General features: G+C 46.3%; 1 protein-coding gene across 6 annotated transcripts in view; it reads right to left on the bottom strand.

Annotated features, from left to right (window-relative positions):
* Nucleotides 1-27521, bottom strand: part of AK9 (adenylate kinase 9) — a 1611121-nt gene that overhangs the window by 1467219 nt on the left and 116381 nt on the right. For all 6 annotated transcript variants that reach the window (XM_078648533.1, XM_078648534.1, XM_078648537.1 and 3 more), the window contains exons 7-9: nt 18360-18536; nt 15495-15617; nt 6490-6564 (exon numbers count right to left, since the gene is read on the bottom strand). In XM_078648533.1, the coding sequence (XP_078504659.1) occupies nt 6490-6564; nt 15495-15617; nt 18360-18536 (375 nt within the window). The remainder of the gene's footprint in view (nt 1-6489; nt 6565-15494; nt 15618-18359; nt 18537-27521) is intronic.

The raw sequence follows: 27521 nt of genomic DNA, 5'->3' as shown, positions 1-27521 counted from the left end.
AGTGAATCCAGACCCAAAAAAACGTGAAAGTAGTTAGCTATGTGTTGCATCACACACAATGCATGCCATAACGGATATTGCCCACCATGGTTTGCTCTTGATAGACTCCCTTTTTTCCTGTGTCATTGACAAAGTGGTATTTTGAGAACGGCAGGGAGAGTGAGTTATGGTGTGTGCTGCGTGCGTAACAAACCATAACTGGAGAATTGCACAGTTTTTTTGGCTCTGATATCACTGAACCATGAATAACAGATATTGGTATAGCTGTTAAGTAATTGTGTTGAGGCATAAACAAGAAATACTAGTAACCTGTAGGATAATGTGAGCTCTGAATAATTGAGCAAGAGCATATCTGAATGAATCTGTATGATTTGTCCACCTCTGCTTCCTGTGATTCGGGATTATAAGAACTATACATTTTTTTTCCCTAACAAATTTTATTGGGTTTTAGCCGTATACCAGGGTCAAGTCAGACCACAAAGATATACAGGACTTTGCAGAATTAAACCCCATGATCAACCAAAACACAAAATCATGCACAGTGTATCCCCAACCACCCCCTTCAACCACAAATTATTGGCAATTACTCTATTCAAATGCAGCCCCAGACTCCATCTCAGTCCCCCGTGTGGTGTGGCCATAGTGTCGGATTTCGGCATCTAAGTAAGATTCCACAGTGTGGACAGGTGCCAGTATTATGTCCCTATAATCTGCTAAATTCTGCCATATCGTCTGGTGTTTTTGTGGGCTTTCCCTAGCCTGGAACACCGCGATCTCCAGCACCATGCAGTGGTCCATCCCTCTCTTCCATGTCCCTATAGATAGAGGTATAATCACATTCCTCTGTATGGCAATGTACCACTTGCAGCATAAGCCCCAAAAATAGCAAATGTCGCTTGTAGCGACTCCCGCCTACCCCCTGTATGCTATGTAGGAGATGGGGTTTTGGAACTAAAGAAACATCCCAGGCGAGGACCTCTCCCAGGCAGGACGTTACCCGTCGCCAAAAGAGTGTTAATGCAGTACAACCCCATGCCATATGGAGGAAAGTACCCTCTTCATCCTCGCATCGAAGACAAATGGGACAGCCAATGAGGCCCATGCGCCACAGGTGGCTTCTCATATAATAAGCCCTGAGCAGGTATTTCAATTGGATCAGCCGGAGCTGGGATGGTATCGCTGGTCCACGGGGGACTTCTACAGCTTTGGTCCAGTCATCCTCAGCTATGTTTAAATATCCTCCGCCCATGCCGCATGAAGAGCTGGTAGAGTAGTGGCGCTACTTGTAACCAGGGATTGATAAATTTTTGAGATCGTGTGGGTGTCAAGATCTCCCATTAACAATTTGCATTCAAGCGGGCTAAATTCTGACAGCTCACACAGGGAGGGGGAGGTAGTGTGTCACAACTGCAGATATTTATAAAACTGGCTAAGGTGCAACTGGTAATCTGATTGTATCTCTTGAAATGATGTAAGCACCGTGCCATGTATAATATCTCCTTATGTAGAAATACCTATAGTGTCCCACTTTTGAAAGCCCCTCAGCTGGACCACTTGTCGGAGAAGACTGCCCCACCAAAGCGGTGTCTCCCACGTCAGTCTCCCCCACCACCCCATCTTACGGAGGCCATGTGTATCACCACCCTGCTTGCTGGGGGAAGACTGTAAATCAGGTCCAGCACAACAATGTCATCGATCTCTCAACTCTCTGTGGCGTATGCCGGGTCAATATGCTCCATCCACCAGTCATTAATGATCTGCAAGTGGAAGGCTGTGTAGTAGGACTGAACATCAGCAGCAGCGATGCCCCTCAATACCTGGACTGAAAGCGGGTCCAGAGAGCTAAGCGGGAAGCCCCGCCTCCCATAGGAATTGACCCGGAAGTGCATTAACCAGTCGAAACCACAATGGAGAAATAGTGTAGGGTTAGTTCTGAAGTTGGTAGAGCAAGCAGGGTAGGGAAACCATTTTGAAAATAGCTGATCGACCAAGTAGGGATAATGGCAAGGGGGACCAGGTCCTCACCTTTCCTTGACTTGCAATAACAATGGAGCCATATTTTGGGTCCATTTAATGGTTGGGTCCAGAGAGACAAAGAACTATAAAAACATGTATTTAGGTTCTCAGTCATAACATACTGCTGAGAATCCATTTTGAAACGGCGGGAAAATAGGAACTCTAAAGTTTGTTCTCACTCAGGAATAGATCATCCAGGATTTTGTCTATCCCTGGAGCTTTGTTTTTGTTCCCTTAATTGTCAAATTTCTTTCCATCACTGAAAGGTCTGTGGACTCTTGTTTTGCATAGGCGATGGGCCCTGGAATGACAATATTGGGATCACCCCACCTTGTACGCTGAGCGACTGGTGGTTTTCCCCAACCCAAAACTGTCTTCCCGTGTTATCTTCCTGATCTCCCTTTTGTGTATAAACTGGTGAAGTGTGCCACCCATTCTTTAGCTGCAATGTTATTTTCTATGATGCTATATCCATCCCTGCTTCTTGTTGCTACCACATTCCAGAAGGAACATTGGTCTTTAGTTTTGGAAGCATCTAGGAGAGCCTCCCAAATTCCCTGCTCCAATTCTACTGCCCTGTGACGGTTATAAATAAGCTCCTCAGATTCGTATACATCCGTGTTTGGATTTCAATTCTCTCTCCAAGTGACTCATGAGTAATCCCTGCGCTAATCAATGGTACCATACTGTCCATACTAACCGTCCTGTAAATCTCACTGATAGTCTCCTGGGAGTGTTCTATTGTACTCCTTTTGACTCTATGGCTGTTGCTAGTAACTCTCAGTCGTCTATCGAAGGGCTCCCCTAAGAAGTTATGTTATGCACTAAATGAAAGACTTAGTTTGAGAGTCATGGCATTTTGGTTGCTGTCCAATCGTGGTATGACTACCTTATCCACAAAAAATGGCCAAAGCTTAACGTTCAACATTATGTAATCAAATAAGGTGGTGTGATTTACCCAGTTAAACGTGTGATTACCTGATTTATCAGAGACTGACCTGCCATTACAAGCCTGGACCCCCTGGTTTAAGGTAAGGGCATTCATTTGGACTTCTAAAGGGAACCATTTGTTGATTGGGGGGTTTTCCAACTCTGGTATAGACCAGCTAGCATCCTCGTCTGTTGTCTGCAAGGTTTTCTGTACTCAATTGTTCAAATTGACAATTAAAGTCTCCCCCTACTATTTTCTATTTTCCTTATTGAAGCCGGGAGTGAAGTTAAATGCTCATTCAGTTGGCCCACAACAATTGATTCTGTCCTATTCCTGATAGGTCTACAGTATACATTGTATATGTGATTTGTCACATCCAGGTGTGTGACCAAGCTTAAGCATGTGATGTCTGGAGAATTCACTGTAATCTCCTTCACCAGGCCTGTGATGGTGGTTTTCACCCATATTGTAAGACCCCCTGAAGGCCTTCCTGACCCTGTGGATGTGACTGCCTTGCAAAATCTCACAAACCTGTGCAGTATAGGGACTGCAGATACCATGGGCCAGATGTGTCAAAGGGTTTTAACCCATTCTGTGTCTATGGGAAATGCTTTAGTACATATGGCTTAATGTGTCTTGAAAGAGACAGACGTCATATTGATCAATAAAATCACACCATTCTGGAATGACTAATTTAAATGCCAGGCCAGCTACATTCCAGGATAAAAATCTTGTTGGCATAGGGACCTTATTGGGGAGACCTGTCTAAAACAACATATAATGGAAGGACTGGTAGGTAACTTGGGTAGTTTGAATACTATTGTTGCTAAAGGCCATCCATGTAAATGATAAACCATCAAACACTTACATTCAGTATGGCATAAAGCAGCTCCCCTTGCCGTGTTCTGCACAGTGCTAGGTGAGAGTCAATCATTATTGTCCAGCCCAGATAATGGTGTAAATCTATTGCTAGTTGGTACGGTGTAACCTTCTGCAGCATTAAGTTTTTGTCTCACAGACCTTGCTCTACTTGGCGGGATCGGTCTATGAAAGAATCCAAGTGGAAGGTGCTGATTACGCCATCTGTCTCGCTCAGCCTACAACCAGTTTTAATCAACTGATATGCCAAGTCTGGATACCTGCATTTTATAATCACACACTCCCCTTCAATAGTTTTGGAGATATGCTCAATCCAACTAATTCTCCTTACTAGTAGGATGTCATCGTACTCAGGGTTGGAAAATTTAGTGTTCCGGGATAGCCAGTGGCACACCCTGTTCTCCAATTCCCAGTGGCACTCCTCTCAGTCATGCGAAAGTGTAGGTACTCCAAATAGGACTGCCACATAAGGGCAGCAATCGGGCCCAAAATGAATTTGGGCGGGGCCGATGAAGATGGGAATGTGTTGACCGGTCCTGTGACAGCCACCTGCCTCCTTTATTAGCCTCTTCTTGGTCCAAATTTCCTCTACTTACGGGGGTCCTGCAGAGTACAGATTGGCCCAATCTGTCTGACGTGGATGGGTTTACAACAGGACCTGATGGTAGTGCTGGGTTCTGAGGAAGCTGAGATATCTGACGTGCTGGGTTGATAGCGATGTTTGTACTGTTCCCCACATTGGCCAGCGCTTGATAAACGAACTGCTTAAAAGCTGGGAGTGCCCGCAGGTGCTTTATTTTGGATGACAAGTCCCTTACTGCCCCTTCCAAGGCATGCACTCTATCCAGTAGGGGAGCAATGGCGGCTATCAACATAGTACATACTTGATCCCGGTCACTGTCCCATGCCGATATCGTCTCCCTTTTTTCCCCACTGTCAGTGGAAGCGAGCACTGACTCAACCTCTATAGGGCTTAGGCCTGCTGTTTGTTTGGCATGGGTGGATAGACAAGCAGCAGTCCTCTGCCTTTTATGCTTCCTAGTTATTGGGCCTTGTCTAACTTTGCTCGTTCTCCGGCACACCATCTCGCTATGTGATTTTGCCACATTTTCCTCAATGATTATGGCCCCTTCCGGCATCACTGATTTGTCTGGATTATTTATCTTGGGCCCCTCCATGAGCCGCACCTCTTCCTTGGTAAAGGAGAGGGGATGGTCTACAAATTCAGACGTGGGTAGAGATTGTGATGGACCACCTGCGCAATCCCTTAGTGGTGACGCCATCCGTGTCCGTTCCCCTCTCTGAGAAGGAAGGCTGAGTGCCTCCACTAGACCAAAGGATAATCATCTCTCTGCCAGTACTATCTCCTTAGCACGACACTCACCACTGGCGTGAAAAGAATCCAAGGTGGTTCCACTTTTGGTTTACTGCCTCTTTTTTCTTGCCCATTTCTGGGGAGACCGGGAGCCCGGGAGCCAGGTCAGTGGACAGGGAGCAATCTTTGGGTTGCCAATGGTTTATCATTGTCACTGTCAATATCAATGCCAGTGGCAGCAACAGCCATGTCACAGCCATGCCAACAGTCAAGCCAAGTCGATGTCCAGGACATTGTTCCCGGAGGGGCCAGGAGGGGCCAACAGTCCACAACTCTCCTCAGGGTTTAGCTGGAACCATGAGCTAGCTGTATTGCAACCCGCCACAGCCTGCTGTCCAACGGTAGACCAAGGAGGTGCGGAAGTGGAGCCCTTTCCAGCCTGGCTAGAGAAAATCTATCAGACGGTCAGTAGCTTTCCCGTAAATCAATAATTTTCCAATAACTTTTCCATGAGATGGCCAACTAAAAAATCATCAGTAGTGATGCTTCAGCAGCAAGCAGCAAATAGCAACAGCAGCTCAGCAACAAAAAAGTAGCATGTGTGGCATCAGGCGGCAGGTAGCAAGAGCGAGGCTACCCAACTCAGTCGGAGCTCAGTCGCAACTACTCAACTTAGTCTGTCAGAACTGCCCTGGTGCCAGTCCTGGTCTTGCCGCCGCCTCCACACACACAGAAAACGACGGCCGGTTGCTAGTTTGATGCCATGGTGATAGGAAGATGTAACAACTGTCTCTGCAGCTCAGCAACACAGGCCCAGCTAGGGTGTGTCATCCACAGGTGTGCAAAGATGCAAAGGTGTTGAAAGGTGTACAGAGAGTCATGTCTCTACACAGCACAGCTCCGGCAACCCCACTGACAACTCATCCACTCCACTCTACTCTGACACCCTGCCGCACACCTGCCCGTCTCTGGGAGCGTGCTGGGAGCAGTGGCAGCAAACAAGAAACCTACAGGAACTGGACCGAGTCAAACCGTGGTGAGTGGCAATAGCATGTCTATTCATGTCTATTACGTAGGCTTGCTGAGGGAATCGAGTCAACCGGGCCAGACCTCCCTAAACACACCAGCAAGCTTCCGGTATTCAAAGGTATTCAAAGCGCCTCCCGGCTCGTAGTTGTGGGTTGCAGCTCACTCTCCTTCCTTGCTTGGGCATAAGCGACTGAGTGGGTGAGCACCAGTACGGCGTCTTGCCGGTGGGGGGGAGGAGTCTACAGGCCTTACTTACAGGATGAGTTACAAATCATAATTTCAGGTTAATTAAAGCTAAAATATTTCTGATATGACTTACCACATACAGCTCCTCTGCTTTCTTATTTCCATCCAATTCGAAACGATACTGAGGGTCATGTTCCATCATCAGGTCCTGAAAAACGACAATAATTTTAAAGCACTTAAAAGAACAAAAATACCATATTTTTCCATCAACATCGGACAGGGACATGACAGCAAATATTAACATATGAGGGAAGAGGGAACGGTCAAGCCACCCTAAATCCTACCTAATCAAACACTAAATCACAAATGAGTATGGTAGCTTCAGAGGAGAAAAAGGTCAACTGTTTAACTATTTGGGTATATAAGTCAGAGTCCAAATGGCAACGTCACAGAACCACTGTCAGAACTTGAGGGAAGACCATTCTAATGGAGGAGGAGGCCTCGCACACATATGTGTGTCATGCTTCATCATCAGCAACCTCTCCCCACCCTGGTAGGTCAGCGCCACCAGGGCAGAATCAACCTCCTGCCAGACCTGAACAGGAGGGAGTTCTTATATAAAAGCTACTGAACACATTTTTCTGTATTTTAAATCACTGCTTTGGTACGAAATACCTTACTTTTATCGTGTTTAATGGGTTGCAGTATAAACACATTTTTATAGTGAGCCAATGGTTGCTCATTTTTTATTTAAGGTGCAAATTAAAAGCTTTATACAGCATACCAGGACAGAAATAAAGCCTACATTTCCTTGATGCCACCTACTTGGCAGGTATATTTAGGACTTAAAGAATAAACACAAACTTAGATTTAGAGATTCCCACAACACAAATGTCATGTTTCTTAGTTTCATGACACCAGGACAGGCAGCACCACTAGAGCTGCATAACATCAGGTTCTATCCCTGATGAAAGAGTTTATAGTCAATTTTCCTCACAAGGACTCAATTCAAGCCATTTTGGATACTGTTTTCATGAATGCCTTCCTACAGAAGCTAACTGTGACATAAGATTCAAGCATCATCTCACTGGTGAGGCCCAACAAGGCTTAATTTGGTTTGAATTGCTTATGTTCTCATATAGAGGGGATGTGACTTGGCAATTGCAGGTTAGACTTTTTCTACTGGGAAAAGGCCCAAACTGATTTTCATATAGCTGCTCCCTGCCTGGAGTACAGCAAAAAGCGGATGAAATGGAATGTGGCCTAGAGTAATCAGCAGTGGCTGAGACTAATTCAAGCATTCCGCCCATCACTTTTTAGTTCCTTGCCTACAAAAGCTGCAGTAAAATCAATTTAACCAGTGACAGAAACTTTGTACAGTCAGCATTGAAACTAATCTTACAATAATAAAACATACTAGTCTACACAAATATTTAATTGTAATGATTTTAAAATCCTCCTAAAGCCCATGTAGTCATGCATCCCAATAGTACACTATGATGATGAGAACATTTCTGTGGTACTAGAAAGGAAGGTGTTTTAACCGCACATACTCTGAAAGGTACACATTCACAAGCAATGGTGGAAATGCCTTCAATTACCCTCTTATGGACTTTAACAGATTGTACCAATGCCCATCCGTGTGACACCTCTACACAGAAAATGTATTTCAGAGAAGTTCATCCTACCCATTATAGCATTATGTTTAATTTAGTGTTTAAAGCATGTGCACCCTTATCTCTTAGTATCAGCCGTGTAACCTGTGAATAGTGATGGGAATGCTAAACAAATATATGTCTTAACTTGTAAATGGGAAGCTATTAAAGCTACTCATCTCAAAGGTGTTTTTTCATGTCCACCATAATAAAGTAAAACAATAAAACAGAAACGTTTTCTCTTGATGCTCCCTTTACCACTTTATATATGTAAAATTGTCAGTTTTACATAGGCAACTACTACATTTATTTCCTTTAACTTGATCTTAGTCTTGGGAAATGATGCCTCGTAAACTTTACAGGAAGTGCACATCATAATTTGATTTGAGCTCATGTGATTATCATAGATGCTTGAGAGAAGTGTCCTGCCCCTACGTGTTTACTCAATGCAATGCCATACATTAATTTGCTCATATTTTAATGTGCCATGTTAATACTCATGCCTCGAGGACAATAACTTTCTGAGGAACCTTTGCATAAAAGAAAATTAAACAGCACCCATTTTTTTCAAGACTAAAAGAACAAGTTACTTACCTTCGGTAACGCTTTTTCTGGTAGATACTATATCTGCCTGTGGATTCCTCACCTTGTGAATACCCCCTTGCGTCAGCAACATTCGGAAATTCTTTTTTCGTAGCCTCGCGCCGACGTGGACTCCTGACGTCATAGAGACACGACCTCGCTCGCGACTCCGCTGACGTCACCGACGCCTATAATAGGCCCACGCCGGCGTGATGACATCAGTTCCGCCCTTTTTTCCGTGCCATCGAGGCACACGGACGGACCAATGACAGTAGAAATATACAAGTATACACAGTACACAGTACTCAAGGCAAAACACACAGTGTTAAGCAAAAGCAGGAAAGCAACTGAAACATTTCCTTGACAATAAAATATATATATATATTACACTACAGTAACTCTGGCATAGAAGAGTGGACAACGGGGAGGCGGGTGGGTCAGTGAGGAATCCACAGGCAGATATAGTATCTACCAGAAAAAGCGTTACCGAAGGTAAGTAACTTGTTCTTCTGATAGATACATCTGCCGTGTGGATTCCTCACCTTGTGAATAGAGTCCCACAGCAGTCCCCACTCCCGGAGGAGGGTGTCCACTCTTCTAAACCAGGAAATCCTGAAGGACAGAGCGCGCAAAATGGCCGTCCCTCCTCACTTCGGAATCCAAGCAGTAATGCTTCGCGAAAGTGTGGAGGGAAGACCAAGTCGCCGCCCTACAAATATCCTCCACAGGCACACCTCTAGCCAATGCTGAGGTTGAAGACTTAGCTCTAGTTGAATGAGCCCTTATACCCTCTGGTGGTTCCTTACCGGCCAAAGAGTAGCAGATCTTTATGCAGAGGACGATCCATCTCGATAAAGTTCTTTTATGGACCGCTCTTCCTTTCTTGCAGCCAGCAAATCCAACGAAGAGCTGGTCTTCCAAGCGAAAGTCCTTGGATCTGTCCAAGTAAAAGGACACCGCCCTCTTAGGGTCCAGACGGTGCAGTCTCTCCTCCTCCTTGGAAGGGTGAGGGGGAGGATAGAAGGTAGGTAGGGTAATGGACTGTCCTAGATGGAAGGGAGTTACCACCTTAGGCAGAAAAGCAGCCCTGGTCCTAAGAACCATTCTATCAACATGAATGGTCAGGAATGGGGGCTTGGAGCTAAGAGCTTGAAGCTCACTAACCCTCCTTGCCGAGGTTATTGCAACCAAGAAGACTGTCTTAAGGGTAAGAAGCCTCATGGGACATTTGTGGAGAGGCTCAAAGGGAGCCCCCATCAAAAAGGTCAATACAAGATTTAAATCCCACTGAGGCACAATGAAAGGTGAAGGAGGGAACATATTAGTAAGACCCTTCAAAAACCTTAAGACCACAGGAGACTTAAAAAGAGAGGGCTGGTCAGGCAAGCAGAGAAAAGCCGACAGCGCCGACAGGTAACCCTTTACCGTGGCAACCGCCAGACCCTGCCGCGCCAAAGAAAGAGCAAATTGTAGAACATTAGACAAATGGGCCCTCAAAGGATCAACAGACCTTTCCCCACACCACGTGACAAATTTCGCCCATCTATAAGAATAGATGGACTTAGTGGAGTCACGCCTGGCTGACAAGATGACATCCACAACGTCAGGCGGGAGGGAAAAGGAATTCAGGTTGCCCCGCTCAATCTCCAGGCATGAAGGTGCAATGTCTGGAGGTGGGGGTGTAAAACCTGCCCCTCCATCAGAGAGAGGAGGTCTGCCCTGAGAGGGAGACGGAGCGGCGGGTGAGAGGAGAGGTGGAGTAGATCTGTATACCACACCCTTCTTGGCCAATCCGGAGCGACCAATATGACTTGGGCCCGGTCTTGGCGAATCTTCCTCAGAACCCGAGGAATCAAGGGTATGGGGGGAAACGCGAAAAGGAGTTGACCTCTCCAACTCAACTGAAACGCGTCCCCCAAGGCTCCTTGCATCGGATACTGGAGACTGCAGAACGACAGGCAGTGCGCATTCTCGCGAGTGGCAAACAGGTCCACCCGAGGAGTCCCCCACATCTGAAAGATGTCGTGAACCACCTCCGGGTGCAGCCTCCACTCGTGGTCGGCAGAGAACTGCCGACTGAGACTGTCTGCACGAACGTTCAGAACACCGGCCAGATGATTTGCCATCAGACAAATCTGATGGTCCTGAACCCAGGACCAGAGACGCAGAGCCTCTCTGCAGAGACACTGCGACCCTACTCCTCCCTGCTTGTTGATGTACCACATCGCAGTCGTGTTGTCCGTCAGGACTTGAACAGACTGACCGCGAAGGGAAGGGAGGAAGGCCTTGAGCGCCAAACGTTTTGCCCGCAATTCTAGAAGGTTGATGTGAAGCAACCTTTCCTCTGGAGACCAAAGGCCTTTGACCTCCAGATCCCCCAGATGAGCACCCCACCCGAGAGTGGATGCATCCGTTATCACCGTGGCCACCGATGGGGGAAGTTGAAAAGGCTTTCCTAGGGACAGATTGCCTTCCACGCCCCACCAAGACAGATCCGCTGCAGCTTCTCTGGAGATCCTCACTGACTCCCTGAGGTCTCCGCTGTGCTGATACCACTGCCTGCGGAGACACCACTGGAGCGCCCTCATGTGCCAGCGTGCATGGTTGACCAACAGAATGCATGAAGCCATCAGACCGAGCAGGCGAAGGACCTTCAGGACTGGAACGACCGCTCCATTGTAAAACAAAGGAATCATCTCCCGTATGTCGCGAATCCTTTGAGGGGGAGGGAATGTACGACATACGGTTGTGTCCAGTACCGCACCTATGAACAGGTTGCGCTGGGAGGGCACCAGGTGAGACTTGGGTACATTTATTGAAAAACCCATCCTGTACAACAACTGGGTTGTCTCCCGCAAATGATGGAGCACTCTCTCTGACGACTCCGCTTTGATCAGCCAGTTGTCTAAATAAGGGAATACCGGAATCCCTGACCTTCTGAGATGTGCCGCCACCACTGCCATCACCTTGGTGAAGACTCGAGGCGCAGTAGTAAGTCCAAACGGAAGGACCGCAAACTGGTAGTGCTGCGATCCCACCGTAAAACGGAAATACCTCCTGTGCGACTTCAGGATTGGGATGTGAAAGTAAGCATCCTGCAAGTCGAGTGACACCATCCAGTCTTCTTCTTGCAGCGCTTGAAGAACCTGAGCAAGGGTGAGCATCTTGAATTTCTCCTGTTTCAGATAGAGATTCAAGATCCTGAGATCCAGGATTGGACGAAGCCTGCCATCCTTCTTCGGAATCAGGAAATACCGGGAGTAGCATCCCTGACCCCTTTCCTGCTCTGGGACCACCTCTATCGCACCCTTTCTTATCAGAGTTAAAACTTCCTCCTGCAGAAGAGACAGATGCTCCTCGGAGCAATACCCTTGGCAAGGAGGGAAATTGGGAGGGAATTCCCGAAAGGGAAGGGCATACCCATTTTCTACAAGATTGAGAACCCAAAGATCTGACGTAACCGATTCCCAATCCTGTAGAAAATGGGTAAGCCGGCCCCCAACCGGACCCACATGATCCTGAATGTCGGATCTAGGGCTGCTTCTCAGGGGCAGGAGGGTTGGAGGAAGTGGAGGAGGAAGAGACCTGACGTCCACGAGGACGCACTCTTTGCTTTCCCCTGTAGGACCTGTATAAGGAGTTTTGCTGCTGCTGTTGTTGCTGCTGCTGCTGCTGGCCTTGCCGGAAATTCCGAAAGGCAGGACGGCCAAAACCTCTGAATCTTCTGCCAGTTGAAGAACCTCTCATTTGGAGACCCAGGGATTTAGCAGTCGCCTTGCAATCTTTAAACCTCTCAAGGGCCGCATCAGCCTTCTTCCCAAAAAGGCCTGAACCATCGAAAGGAAGATCTAATAATGTCGCCTGAACATCAGCCGAAAAGTCAGAAGATTTCAACCAGGCAGACCTCCTAGTAGCGACAGCAGTGCCCATAATGCGCGCCACAGAGTCTACAGTATCCAAACCGCTCTGAATGACCTGGCGAGCCGCTGCCTGAGCGTCAGAGATGACTTCCTCAAAATCCTTCCTGCTGTCATCAGGAACTTTTGGAACCAGAACATGTAAAGAGTCCATCAGAGCGTGTAAATATATCCCCATCAAGCAAGTGGCATTTGATGACTTCAATGCCATACTGGCAGAGGAGAAGGACTTCTTTGCCACCTGATCCTGCTTCTTTGCTTCCTTCTCAAAAGGAACCTGAGGGAAAGCACTAATGTTCTTTTTGGAGCATGCAGCCTGAATGACCAAACTCTCCGGTGAAGGGTGAGAGGTTAAAAAGGCAGGATCATCAGGGGCAACCCTGTATCTTCTGGCTACACTTTTAGAGACAGCTGGAGCCGACAAAGGTTTTTTCCACACCTCCAGAATGGGCTCTGTTAGAGCATCATTGAAAGGAAGAAGAGGTTCCACCACTGAACTCGGAGAATGGAGTACTTCAGTCAGAATATTAGATTTGAATTCTGCTGTAGGCAAAGTCAACTTAAGCAGACTGGCAGCCTTTCTCATAATCAAATGATAGGGTTGAATGTCCTTAGAAGGAGTACTAGAACCTGATGGTAACTCCCACTCTGGAGAGAAATCCAGGCTTCCTGCTTCTGCCAAATCTTCAAAAGTATCTTCATCCAACTCACCCTCCTCAAGGTCAGATTGTGAGTCCAAAAACCTCCTTTCCTCCAGAAGGCGCTGAGCCTCTCTTCTGGATCTCATCTTGACCCGTTTTGCCCTCGGATCCACCATCGGCTCCGACGGATTCGGAATCGACGTCGGGATCGATTCCGCAGGTTCAGAGGGATGTGTTCTAGGCCGACCCGGAGCAGGCGAAGCCGGAACCGGCGTCGACGGCTTCGGTGGAGCCGGAAAATGCCACGGCGGCGTCGGAGCCGGCATGTAAGGCATAAACGGAGCCGGAGGGTAGGAGTGAGGGACTCCTAAGTTAAAAGCCAAAGGACCCATGGGACCCGAAGGTGCACCAGAGGGGTACCACGACCTCGAAAAGACTCCATACATCGCGTTGAGAAACGCAGAAGGGTCCTGGCCTGGGGCAGGAAATGGTGGATGAAAACCTTCAGGCCTGTCCCGAGGAGCGTTCGGATTCGGCTCACCTAAGGGCTCGGAACCCTCATTCTCATGAGGCTCCTCCTCATCTCGGACCGGGGACGGCGCCGGAGATGGATTCGGAGCCGGATTCGGAGTCGGAGACGGAGCCGGAGACGGCGCCCGTGACTCAGAAGGGGAAGCCTCACCTTCAGGTTCTGGATCCGAAACTTCAATGGTCACCACCTTCGAACGAACCTTCGGTGACCTCGACCTCGACCCCGACTCCTTACCAGAACGACGTCGGGACTCATGTCTCCTCTTCTTATGTTTCCTCTTCTTTGAAACATGGTCCGAAGCAGACTTCGAAGACGACCTTCCTCTAGATCTAGACCTGGACCTCGATCTCGACCTCGCCCTTCGAGAACGAGACTTCGACGATTTTCCTTTTCCAGCTTTCATTTTAGCCACCAGGAGCTTCGCCTCTCTCTCCCTCAGGGCCTTCGGGTTCATTTTCTTACACGAAGAGCAGTCCTCCACATCATGGTCCGAGCTCAAGCACCAGATGCAGTCGCTGTGTGGGTCGGTAATGGACATCATTTTGCCGCATTCTCTGCAGGGCTTGAAGCCGGTCTTTTTTGAAGACATTGTCGAAGAGACAGGATACAGAGACGCAGAAAATGTTAATAATATAGACAACAAAGTATCCGTTGGCTACAGAGATTCCCGATAACCGTTAGCGTCGACGACGCGGAAAAAAGGGAACTGATGTCATCACGCCGGCGTGGGCCTATTATAGGCGTCGGTGACGTCAGCGGAGTCGCGAGCGAGGTCGTGTCTCTATGACGTCAGGAGTCCACGTCGGCGCGAGGCTACGAAAAAAGAATTTCCGAATGTTGCTGACGCAAGGGGGTATTCACAAGGTGAGGAATCCACACGGCAGATGTATCTATCAGAAAAACACTTCTTACAAAAACTCTGAATCACTCACATTATGGCCTCTGCACAGATATCAAACATCATGGTGTATGCAAGTTAGCAATCTTTCCTCCCTATTCTACCTATCATCTTCCTTGGCCCCGGGTAATGAGATTCTGGGCTGGGGGAATAGCCATTCCAATCACTGGTAAGCTTCATTGAGACCAGAAGGAACAACTCTGCTCAATACCTGATAAAATACTTCCTAAACACTTCTGTACAAAACATTATAACAACAATACAATATTGGTTTATTTTTAACCCACATTTCCAGGTGACATTTACAAATGCCACATGTTCTGACATTGGTACAGATACTCAACTTGCTCTTTTTTCTTGGAAATGTCACCGGTCCCAAGGTACAACTAATAGAACTGCAGAATTACAAAATGTCAATCCCACTGTAGACTAATAAATTAAATGGAATGTCTTTATGAAAATTCAGAAAGCTCCTTCAAGTACCCTGTAATTGCATTGACACTTGCTTTACTCAAATATTAGAATACAATTAGGAAATTGGATGATAGGGGAATTGAGACAGCGTTGAAACCTATAGAAGCATTTACGGAAAAAAACATCAAACACATCAAGGTTAATTAAAAGAAAAACACTTCCAAGAACCTTACACACAAAATGAATGAAGCACGTCATAATGAGCTAAATCATATTTTCAATCTATGTACAGTGTAACATATCCCTCTGATCCATACACAACATACATCACACAGACATATACTGTACAATAAATGCCACAATCACAACACTGACGGTTAAAACAGAAAGTATGACAGTCATATGTTTCTCGTAGTACAGGCTACAAGACACTGTTAAAAGGTAGGGTCACAACATCTATAATGCACAGTCCTGTTCAAGGATATAGTATACAACTTACCTCCAAAGGACGCAGCACGGTTTCCTTGTAGAGTTTAACTTTTGAATCTATATTTTCAGGAAAGTCTTCAGGTCGTCTCACTAAATTTTCCAAAATTTCTTTTGAAATAGCTGTAGCCTCTCCCTGAATTGAAAGAAAGAAAGCTAAAATTGTAAGTGATGGGAAGTGGCGTACAACATGAGCCTCAAAGGAAAAATAATCCCGAAAAGGATCCCTCTCGTAAAAAGTATGCAACAGCTGTTTTTTTCTTCTAAAAGCAGTCGAACCATGTCACACTTGCAAAAAGGTAATGCAACTTTACAAAAAGATGTACTTAAAAAGATTTACGTTATTTTGACTGCATTGACTAGAAATGGAGTGGGTGACTTGCATAATTATAAAACACATCTTTGTCAAAATATTGGATTTTTGTAATTTCCGAGTTTTCTATGTGGAGTGACACTTCTTGACTCCTGAAACCTTTAAAAAGATGGGTTTTGATTTGCGAAATTAGAATTATAGTGAGGTTCAGCAACTACATTTTTCAAAAGCAATACTTAATGTTTTAAACATTTCTAAAGCAGCAACTGACAATGAATTAAATTGCTATCTTCAAAAGATAATTGCCACTTTAGGGAAGCTAGCAGAATGAGTTAGCTTCATCGACTTTAATAGGGGAATAGGGTGACATTGTGAAACCAATGTTGGCCACATTTGTATCTACTTCCTTCAGAATTCACAAGCAGTCGATATATGAGAGCCAATAGCTGAAACCCCTCAGTCTTATGAGGGTTGGATATGTATCAGGAGAGCCACTATTAAACAATTGCTACTTAAGTCAATATCTTTAGTTCTGCAAATGTATGGTAGACAAAAATCATCGAACTAGAAACACCTTCATTGAGGAGGCTGTTTTTAAGTGCAGTGAAGGTGCATTTAACAGAAACATGTTGTTACTTGATTGAGATGTTGGCTTTAATAAAATAGTATTTATATTAAATGTGGCTAACACTGTCCAACTTGAATAATGTAATATAATAATTATAAAAAAAATAAGTAAAATAATGCAAATGACAGCCAATATAATACGATACCCAAAGCAAGAAAAATGCTCAATGTTTGCGTTTAAGGAAAACAATAATGGTGATTTATTTTTAATTAACAACAAACTGCTTTTAAATAAATAATATTATTTAATGAATAATTTAATGGAAACTGACTTTTATGGCCATGTAAAATATGAATGGAAAGAAAAAGCTTGAAAATTGTATTTCACTTTGTAACAGCAAATCTATTTTGTTTTATGTCAAAAACATTTCTGACTTTAAAAAGGTGTAGTTGATTGGTAAGTATTAGCATTCGCTATCTTGATTCTTTTTTTTTAACAAAGAAGCTGATATTATATGGTTTCCCCATAACATCTACCTGCCATTAAATTCTAGCAGAGACACTCCCCTTTAAAATGTCCTTTACAATTTGGCTAGGTGGCAGTTTTTTTCCCCAGGGCATTTTGGTCCTTTTGACATCAGTGAGTCTATATTGCACAAACAGCACTCCAAATAAAAATACATTTCAGGAAATGGCAGAACCAGACTTTGCCCTCAGACACCTGACGATCTATGCTGATGATAAAAGGGTTGTGACTAATAACCTCAAAGGCTTCAAATTGTTCGCACACTACCAATTTCCAATCACTGAAATATTTAAACCCAACCTTTTGCAATATTGTCAAACGGTTTGGGTGACCTGAAAGGATTAACCTATGGATTGTTCAATCAAAGGCAAGGAGCTTTGGTTCTGCTTTTAACGACCTCTGACAGAGGGTAAAAAGGAAGGACTTTCAGAGCTTTGGGTAAGTGAGGATTCAAACAAGCATGGTAGGAAATACAAATATTCTTTGTGTGTAAAACTATAACCTCAGTAACGAAGAATCAAAGGAACGCTTAAACTTGATGCTGGGTTCATGGAGCAGAACATACCAAACAACAAAGATTTGGGAGCATTTAGCTACTAAAGTTAGTCTGTGATTACTTCATGAAGAAAATATCCTTTCTTAATTTTCGTTTTTCACTATTTCAGACATCCACTTTTTTTCTTGAAGGAACAAAATTAACTGTCTAACTAAGAAGGCATTGAACATGCACAATGCTTCGAGGAGGAGGAGATACCACACACAACGCTCATGCTAACCATACACAATTCTAAAAGAAAAACAACCAGCATAGTCAGGGCCAAACACTGGATGGCAGGAGTATGCATAGCGTGTGTATCTGCAGCCAACACATGGTACTAATATTAGGATTTCAGTAACTTTGCAAGTTGTCCCAGTGAGAAAGCTGAGCGGGATATTGTTCAAGCACAAGCAATTACTTGTTAAACCAAGTCAGAAATCTTATGTGAAGTTCTTGTCATAGTTTAGGCCTTTCAATGGCCATCATTAATGACTGTAAACTGCGTGATATACATGCCTTGTATGTGAAAATTCGACGGAATTTCACAGGAGAGGCTGGGGAAAATACTGTGCCTATTTGAAAAAAAAGAGTTTTGATCCAGCTTGATCTCTGGGGTGTTATTCTGAGCTCAAGATTTCCTGGTGGAGTGTGATTCATTTCTGAGAATACTGGTTCAGCCTTTATTTCAGATAGGCAAATGTCATTTCCCGGGGTCATTTTTGTGCACTCTGATATTCTTCATATTAATGAGTATAAGCAGCCCAAAGTATGGAGTTAAATGCTTAGAGGCCATATATAATTCACACATTTAATATAGTTTTGGCTATTTAAAGTTGTACACACTGAATCCACTTCGTGTTGTTACAAGTCACAATTTCAGTCCCTCTCGGTCTCTCTTTTTCTCTCACCACATACACACTTTGTTCCTAATTACCTCTTCTTCCTCTTGTTCCTCCTCCTCTTCTTCTGCTTGTTCTTCTCCTCCCTGCTTCACTTTTTTCTTATTTAGTTCTAGAATGATAGTGTCCCATTGTTCTCGCTGATAAACCTGACCAGTCTCAGGGTCCTGTTTCTGCCCTGAAAGTCTTTGGTTCAGATCATAGTCTGGGCACTAGTTGGGAAACAATAAGAATCATACATCTTGAAATTCGGAAGATTGTTAATTGCATTCCTAAGGAAATCACACATGAACTTTACAAGATTTCACCCCAAAACAGTGGAAACGGACACATAGGAGAATGCAGACACATTTTGGAATTCATATAACACCTTAGAGCCAAAATGTGGTTAAAGACAAGCCAGGGCAACCCAGTACGCTAAAGAAGAAACTTTGGGTAGATATAACATATGTAGGTTTACACAATACTCCGCACCCCTCGATATTCATAGAATTGATTACTGGCTGATCTCTGGGATACTGTTCCCTGAGTGAGAGACTGCACAGTATTGGCACGCTCATTCTCTGATCATTCACCTATAATGTTAGATGTGGAGGCTCCTCCGAAAAGAGCTGCTCCTTTTATGTGGAGGTTTCCTCCGTATTCCCTTCTAGACACAGCGTTTGGGGCAGAGTTTGCGACTGCAATAGTGGAATTCTTTGATACCAATATAGGCTTGGTTGAACATTTCTCCACGGTATGGGAGGCATTTAAAGAGAATTTTAGAGGAGGAGCAATGTCCAAACATGCAGGAGTCCAACGATCAATCAGGAACCGGCTGTCAACACTCGAGAGCCAACTGAGTAGACTAGAGCAGAATGCTCTTAATGAGGGAGATGCTCAGGCTTCTGAGGCTTTAAAAAACACTTGAGGAATACCATGAAGAGGCGGACAGCAAGCTAAAACATATGGAGAAATATGCTGTTGCTAAAACCTATGGGGAGGGTGAGAGACTGTCCTCACTGCGTGCAACCCTGTCGCGTCGCCAAAGAGAATCCAGCACAGTAACAGAGTTACTAGATTACAGTGGAGGCTTAATGAGCGACCCTACAGAAATAGCCAACAGGTTCAGTTAATACTATGAAGAATTGTATAGCTCAAAGGTGGAGACGGAGGATATTGCTATTCTAGACTATTTAGAACATATACAACTGCCACGGCTTAGTAATGGACATAGGGAGTATTTAATGAGGCCACTAGACTACACCGAAATTCAGGTAGCATTGAACTCCATGGGTGAGGAAAGCGCCCGGGAAAAAGATGGGCTCACAGTGTCCTTTTATAAACCTATAAAGACCTATTAATTCCACATCTGAGCACTTTGTTCGAAGAAGTTGGAGAGAAGGGCAAATTCCCCAATTAATGAGGGAGGCCTTAATAATTATTTTGCTAAAACTTGGGAAGCCCCTACAAGAGTGCGCGTGCTATAGGCCTCTATCACTTCTCAATGTAGACACTAAAATATTCGCTAAAGTCATAGCAAATACGCTGGTACCATTGCTCCGAATTTTAGTGAGTCCAGAGCAGGCGGAATTTGTGCCAGGATGCACCTTATTGTACAACTTGAGGACAGTGTTTGGAGCCATTCAACATGCATAACCGGAGATTAAAGTGCCCACTGTCTTTCTGGACGCAGAGAAAGTGTTCGAATCTGTGGAATGGACATTTATGTTGGTGGTATTGCGACGAATGGGAGTGGGTGAGGTTTTTCTAAAATTGGTATCAGTTCCCTATAATCAACCAATTGCCACGCTACATGCTGGAGAAGTAGTTACATCATCTATTACGATCTCGAGGGGCATTAGGCAAGTTTGCCTCTGTCCCTGCTATTGTATCCTATCATTGTGGAGCCATTTATTTATTTTAAAGTTTTGTATAGCACAAGCGAACAAGTTACTTACCTTCGTTAACGCTTTTTCTGGTAGATACAGTATCTGCCTGTAGATTCCTCACCTTGTGAATATCCCCTGTGCAGCAAACAATCGGAAACGTTTGTAGCTCTCCACGCTGGCAAGGTAATGGCCGACGTCACAGAGGGTATGACTCCGCTCGTGACCGCTGACGTCACTTGATCCATAATAGGGCCTCGTCGGCATGATGACGTCAGTTCCGCCCTTTTTTTCCGTGCCCCCGAGGCACACGGACGGACCGACATAAACAGTAATAGTATACATAGTACACAGTATTCAGACCAACACACATAGTGTGAAAACAATGCAATATGCATGAATATATAATACATCCATTATAAAAAACATTCAAATATACACATAGCAGGAATAGAAGAGTGGACAACGGGGAGGCGGGTGGGTCAGTGAGGAATCCACAGGCAGATACTGTATCTACCAGAAAAAGCGTTACCGAAGGTAAGTAACTTGTTCTTCTGATAGATACATCTGCCAGTGGATTCCTCACCTTGTGAATAGAATCCCACAGCAGTCCCCACTCCCGGAGGAGGGTGTCCACTCTGCTATACCAAGAAATCCTGGAGGACAGAGCGTGCAAAGTGGCCGTCCCTTCTCACCTCAGCATGCAAGCAGTAATGCTTCGCAAAAGTGTGGAGGGAGGCCCAAGTTGCGGCTCTACAAATATCCTCTACAGGTACACCTCTAGCCAAAGCAGATGTTGATGATTTTGCTCTAGAAGAATGAGCCCTTATACCCTCTGGAGGTTCCTTACCAGCCAGGGCATAGCAGATCTTTATACGCAGGATAATCCATCTCGACAGCGTGCGCTTGTGCACCGCTTTCCCCTTCTTACAGCCAGCAAATCCAACAAAAACCTGGTCGTCCACACGATAGTCTTTAGTCCTATCGAGGTAGAAACTCACTGCCCTCTTAGGGTCTAGGCGTTGAAGCCGCTCCTCCTCCTTGGGAGGGTGAGGGGGAGGATAAAAGGTAGGAAGGGTAATGGACTGCCCCAGGTGGGGGGGAGTTACCACCTTAGGCAGAAAAGCAGCCCTGGTCCTAAGTACCATTCTCACAGCATGAATGGTCAGGAACGGGGGTTTCGAACTAAGAGCTTGAAGCTCACTTACCCTCCTTGCCGAGGTAATAGCAACAAGGAAGGCAGTCTTAAAAGACAGAAGGCTCATGGGACACTTGTGTAAAGGTTCAAAGGGTGAACCCATCAAGTAGGTCAAGACAAGATTCAAGTCCCATTGAGGCACAATAAATGAAGTTGGAGGGAATTTGTTGATAAGACCTTTTATAAAGTGTAATACAATAGGTGACTTAAATAATGACGGCTGGTCAGGCAAACAAAGGAAAGCCAACAAGGCCGATAAATAACCCTTTACAGTCGCCACAGCAAAACCCTGCTGGGCCAAAGAAAGGGTAAACTGAAGTATATTAGACAAACGAGCTCTCAAGGGGTCAATAGATTTCTCTCCACACCAGGAAACAAATTTGCACCACCTATAAGAATAGATGGACTTGGTGGAAAGACGCCTGGCCGAAAGAATTACATCCACCACATCAGGAGGGAAAGAAAAGGAATTCAGGTTGCCCCGTTCAATCTCCAGGCATGAATGTGTAAGGTCTGGAGGTGGGGGTGTAGAACCTGCCCCTCCATCTGAGAGAGGAGATCTGCTCTGAGAGGGAGACGGAGCGGCGGGCACAAGGAGAGGTGGAGAAGATCTGTGTACCACACCCTTCTTGGCCAATCCGGGGCGACCAATATAACTTGGGCCCGGTCTTGGCGAATCTTCCTCAGAACCCGAGGAATCAAGGGTATGGGAGGAAACGCGTAAAGGAGTTGTGAGCCCCAACTCAACTGAAACGCTTCCCCCAAAGCTCCCTGCAACGGATACTGGAGACTGCAGAATGAGGGGCAGTGAGCATTCTCGCGAGTGGCGAACAGGTCCACCTGAGGAGTTTCCCACGTCCGGAAGACGTGACGTACCACCTCTGGGTGAAGCCTCCACTCGTGGTCGGCTGAGAACTGCCGACTGAGACTGTCTGCGCGAACATTCAGAACTCCGGCCAGATGATTTGCCATCAGACAAACCTGGTAGTCCTGAACCCAGGACCAGAGACGCAGACCCTCTCTGCAGAGACACTGCGACCCCACTCCTCCCTGCTTGTTGACATACCACATCGCGGTCGTGTTGTCCGTCAGGACCTGAACCGACTGACCGCGAAGGGAAGGGAGGAAGGCCTTGAGTGCCAAAAGAATCGCCCTCAATTCCAGAAGGTTGATGTGAAGCAACCTTTCCTCTGGAGACCAAAGACCCTTGATCTCCAGATCCCCCAGATGAGCACCCCACCCTAGAGTGGAGGCATCCATGATCACTGTGGCAACCGATGGAGGCAGATGAAAGGGCTTTCCTTGAGACAGATTTCGCCCCACACTCCACCAAGACAGATCCGCTGCAGTTTCTCTGGAGATCCTCACAGACTCCCTGAGATCCCCGTTGTGCTGATATCACTGCCTGCGGAGGCACCACTGGAGTGCCCTCATGTGCCTGCATGCATGGTTGATGTCATGCCTGCCGATCCGATACAGACGTGATTGGCAAAAGCTTGGTTGGCGAGAGCCGCTAGGGTCTGGAGAACGCATGCGCAAGGACTAGCGCATGCGTGATAACACTATAAAGTCCTTTCTCTCTTATGGTACGACGCTTTGCGTTCCTTCCGGGGATTGCGCATCGCTTCCGGGTCACGGCTGTGGCGTCCGGGCTTCGTCGGGAGTTCTCTGCGGTTCTTCGTCGTCCTCCTGATTTCCGAGCACTCTTCTAGTCAGATAAGTACGGGTGCTATCCTACTTAGAAGTAAACTCGGGTGAGTTTACAACCAGTTCGTACTTGGCTCTGGTGTTTGTTTTTGGTTACTTGTCGAACCTTATTTCGGAGTTTGTTTGCTTTATTCTTAGAAGCCGGGGTAGTTTTATGTTTTAGTTAGGAGCTACACAGATTGTGCATTTGAGCTCCAGTATTTCTTCTAAGCCTTATTGGAAGACACAAACAGGTACGACCATTTCCCTAAGGGTCAAAATCTGCACGGGACAGCCTAAGGAGATACTGATTATCTCGCTTATGTTTTAGGGAATCACCATTAGAGTATGAGTGTTACTTCTTGTGGAGAAACAGGGAGTCATTCTTCTCACGGCACGCTAAGCGTTAGGTACTCTTATATATTGCTCACTATACACATACCTGCCCATGTTACCCCCTGAGAGCTAAACCTAATATCCCTACCTTATAGGAGTGTTCTTTCCTTTGCATCACTTTACCTACTTTTCTGTGAAGACAACAGAAGTGAAGTCACGTACAGGTAGATGCACGGCACATAGTTTCCTGGTACTAAGTATCCCTGTTAATTGCATATATACTCACAGAGATAATAGGCACTATATTAATCATTGTTCTTTGTATTATAGGAGAGGGTCCTGAGGCCATAGTGAGTGCTGACCAGTTCTCTTCGCATCCTGGATTTAAGATTCCTGTGTCTCCCCAATCTTTCCTTGTTTTGTTTCCCTGCTTTCCCTACATTGGCATCATCTCTTATCACCAGTATATATACATCATTGGTGTAGAGTGAACCGGTGTGGGGGAGTTGTGGACAGAGCTTCAACTCCGTGGTGTTTCCGAGGCATCCTCCTACAAGGCACAACAGTTGACCAGCAGAATGCAGGAAGCAAACAGACCGAGCAGGCGAAGGACCTTCAGGACTGGAACGACCGCTCCATTGTAAAACAAAGGAATAATTTCCTCAATATCGAGAATCCTTTGAGGAGGAGGGAATGCCCGACAAACAGTAGTGTCCAGTACTGCCCCTATAAACAGGTTGCGCTGTGAGGGCACCAGGTGAGACTTGCGTACATTTATCGAAAAACCCAACCTGTACAAACACTGAGTTGTCTCTTGCAGATGATTGAGCACCCTCTCCGGAGACTCTGCTTTGATCAGCCAGTCGTCCAGATAGGGGAATACAGGAATCCCCGACCTCCTGAGATGGGCTGCCACCACTGCCATCACCTTGGTGAAGACTCGAGGCGCAGTAGTAAGACCAAACGGAAGGACCGCAAACTGGTAGTGTTGCGACCCCACCGTAAAACGGAGATACTGCCTGTGCGACTTCAGGATTGGGATGTGAAAATACGCGCCCTGCAAGTCGAGCGACACCATCCATTCTTCTTCCAGCAGCGCCTGAAAAACCTGCGCAAGAGTGAGCATCTTGAATTTTTCTTGTTTCAGATAAAGATTCAAGGTTCTGAGATCCAGGATTGGACGAAGCCTGCCATCCTTCTTGGGAATCAGGAAATACCGGGAGTAGCATTCCTGACCCCTTTCCTGCTCTGGAACCACCTCTATCGCGCCTTTCTGTAACAAGGTCAGAACCTCCTCCTGAAGAAGACGGAGGTGTTCCTCTGAGCAAGCCCCTTGACAAGGAGGGTAAGTCGGAGGGAATTCCCTGAAGGGAAGAGCATACCCATTTGCCACAAGATTGAGAACCCATTGGTCTGCAGTGACCGATTCCCAATCCCGCAGAAAATGGGTAAGTCGACCCCCAACAGGACCAACATGACTGGAAATGGGGAATCTAGGGCTGCTTTGCTGCTGTGATAGGAGGAGAGGTAGAGGAAGAGGAGGAGGAAGAGGGTTGGCGACCTCGTGGACGACCTCTGTTTCTTCCTCTATAAGACTTATACAGCGTATTTTGTTGCTGCTGCTGTTGCTGCTGACAAGGCTGCCCTTGCGAACGAAAGGATGACTTCCCAAATCCTCTGTATTTACAAAAGAATCCTCTAGACTGGGACTTACTAAATTTGAATCTTTCAAGTGCGGCATCAGCCTTCTTACCAAACAGACCCGTACCGTCAAATGGTAAGTCCAATAAAGTAGCCTGCACATTTTGTGAAAAGTCTGAAGACTTCAGCCAAGCCCCCCTTCTTGTTGCTACTGCAGAGCCCATATTCCTAGCCACCGAGTCGGCTGTATCCAGGCCACTTTGAATGACCTGGCGCGCAGCAGCTTGGGTATCATCCAAAACCTCCTGAAAGTTCTTCCTGTCATCATCAGAAAGTTTCGGCAGCAACTGTTTAGAGGAATCCATCAAGGCATGGATATAACTTCCCATCAGACAAGTTGCATTTGATGACTTCAGTGCCATGCTTGCTGACGAGAACACCTTCTTAGCGGATTGATCAATCCTTTTTGATTCCTTGTCAGCTGGAACCTGTCGAAAAGCTCCTGAAAACTTCCTTGAGCAAGCCGCTTGAACCACAAGGCTCTCAGGTGAAGGGTGAGCCGACAAAAATTCTGGATCCTCCGGGGCCACTCTATATCTCCGTGCCACAGTTCTAGAGACAGCAGGAGCAGATAAAGGTTTTTTCCAAACCTCCAACACTGGCTCCAGAATTGCCTCATTAAATGGTTACAAAGGCTCAGTCACAGAGGAAGGAAAATGCAACACTTCAGTCAATAGATTGGACTTAAATTCAGTGGTTGGAAGATTAATGTCCAATAACTCCGCAGCTTTTCTCACGACTGTGTGATAAGGGACAACCTCCTTTGAAAGAGCATCCGAACCAGGAGAAAAATCCCACTCAGGGGAGACATCAAGACCACTTGCATCTTTCAATTCCACAAAATAGTCCTCAGAATCAGGAAGTTCACCTTCCTCCATGTCTTTCTGATAGCGTGCCTCTTCCACAGCTCTTTGGGTCTCCCTCCTGGAGCGGATCCTCGGGACCGGAGTCGATGGATCCACAACCGACTCCATCGGATTCAGAACCGTGGTCGAATGCGGATCCGACGGCGCCGCTAGCGCCGAACGAGGGCGAACAGACGGCGCCGGAGATCCTCGATATGGCGCCAGAGATTCTCGATACGGCGTCGGAGATTCTCGGTACGGCGCCGGGGCCCTCGGCGCCGGAAAATTCCAGGACGGTGTCGCTGGAAGAAAGGGCATAAAAGGATCCTGGGCATATGCCTGAGGGACACCCAAATTAAAGGCAAAAGGACCCATGGGGCCCGCAGGCGCACCAGAGGGGTACATAGCCCTTGAAAAGACACCATACATTGCTATCAGATAGTGTGATGGGTCTTGGCCTGGAGCCGGAAAAGGGGGATAAATTCCCGGCGTCGGGTCCGAAGCCGGTGTACCTGGAGTCGGGCCCGCCGGCGCCGACAAAGGAACCTCTTCAGGCTGCTCCTGATCTTCTTGCTCTGGCTCAGCTTCACCCGGATCCGAAGAATGGACCGAATTTGATGGCGCTGGCGTCGGAGAACGAGAGACCTCGACTTCAGGAGACACTTCCTTCTCTGGCGAACCCGGTTTTGAATGAGAAGGATCGACATCACTACTGCGACGTCGAGGAGAGGACGACTTCGGCGTCGGTTCCTTATCAGAGTGACGCCTTGAAGAGTGCTTCTTTCTCTTATGCCTCTTCGACTTCGAGTGTCCCGACGCCAACTTCGAGCCCGACCTGGACTCGGAACGAGATCTCAACCTCGATCTTCTTTTACTCGCCTTCTTACTCTTCTTCATTTTAGCAATGAACAACTTTGCTTCCCTTTCCTTTAAAGCCTTAGACGTCATCTTCCTGCAACACGCACATCCATCGACGTCGTGATCGGAAGACAAGCACCAAACGCAGTCCTCGTGCGGATCAGTAATGGACATCTGCTTCCCACACTCCCTGCAGGGCTTCAAACCAGATTTCCTCCCAGACATCTTCGAAAGGAAACGAGAAGAACAGACAAGAACAACTATAACAACAATGTAACTATGGAGAGTCCCAAGAAACCATTGGCGTCGACGGCGCGGAAAAAAGTGAACTGACGTCATCACGCCGATGAGGCCCTATTATGGATCCAGTGACGTCAGCGGGGTCGTGAGTGGAGTCGTACCCTCTGTGACGTCGTCCATGACCTCGCCGGTGTGGAGAGCTACAAAAGTTTCCGATTGGCTGCTGCGCAGGGGATATTCACAGGGTGAGGAATCCACTGGCAGATGTATCTATCAGAAAAGACCCCAAAGGGTATCAGAGCGCTTCACAGCAATGGAAGGGGGAACAAGTAGGGGAACGTTGAGGTAGGAGAGGCTAACATGTTGAACTAGTAACATACAATTGTGCATAAACGCGAACAGAACGTAACTTAGTAAGGTAAGGCAAAACATTACTTAATAAGTAAGGCAAAGAATCATAGACAT

This window comes from Lissotriton helveticus, chromosome 6, assembly GCF_964261635.1.
Source record: "Lissotriton helveticus chromosome 6, aLisHel1.1, whole genome shotgun sequence".
Classification (NCBI taxonomy): domain Eukaryota; kingdom Metazoa; phylum Chordata; class Amphibia; order Caudata; family Salamandridae; genus Lissotriton; species Lissotriton helveticus.
Note: the sequence above shows the minus strand (reverse complement) of the source record. Positions and strands in the feature narration are given on the sequence as shown.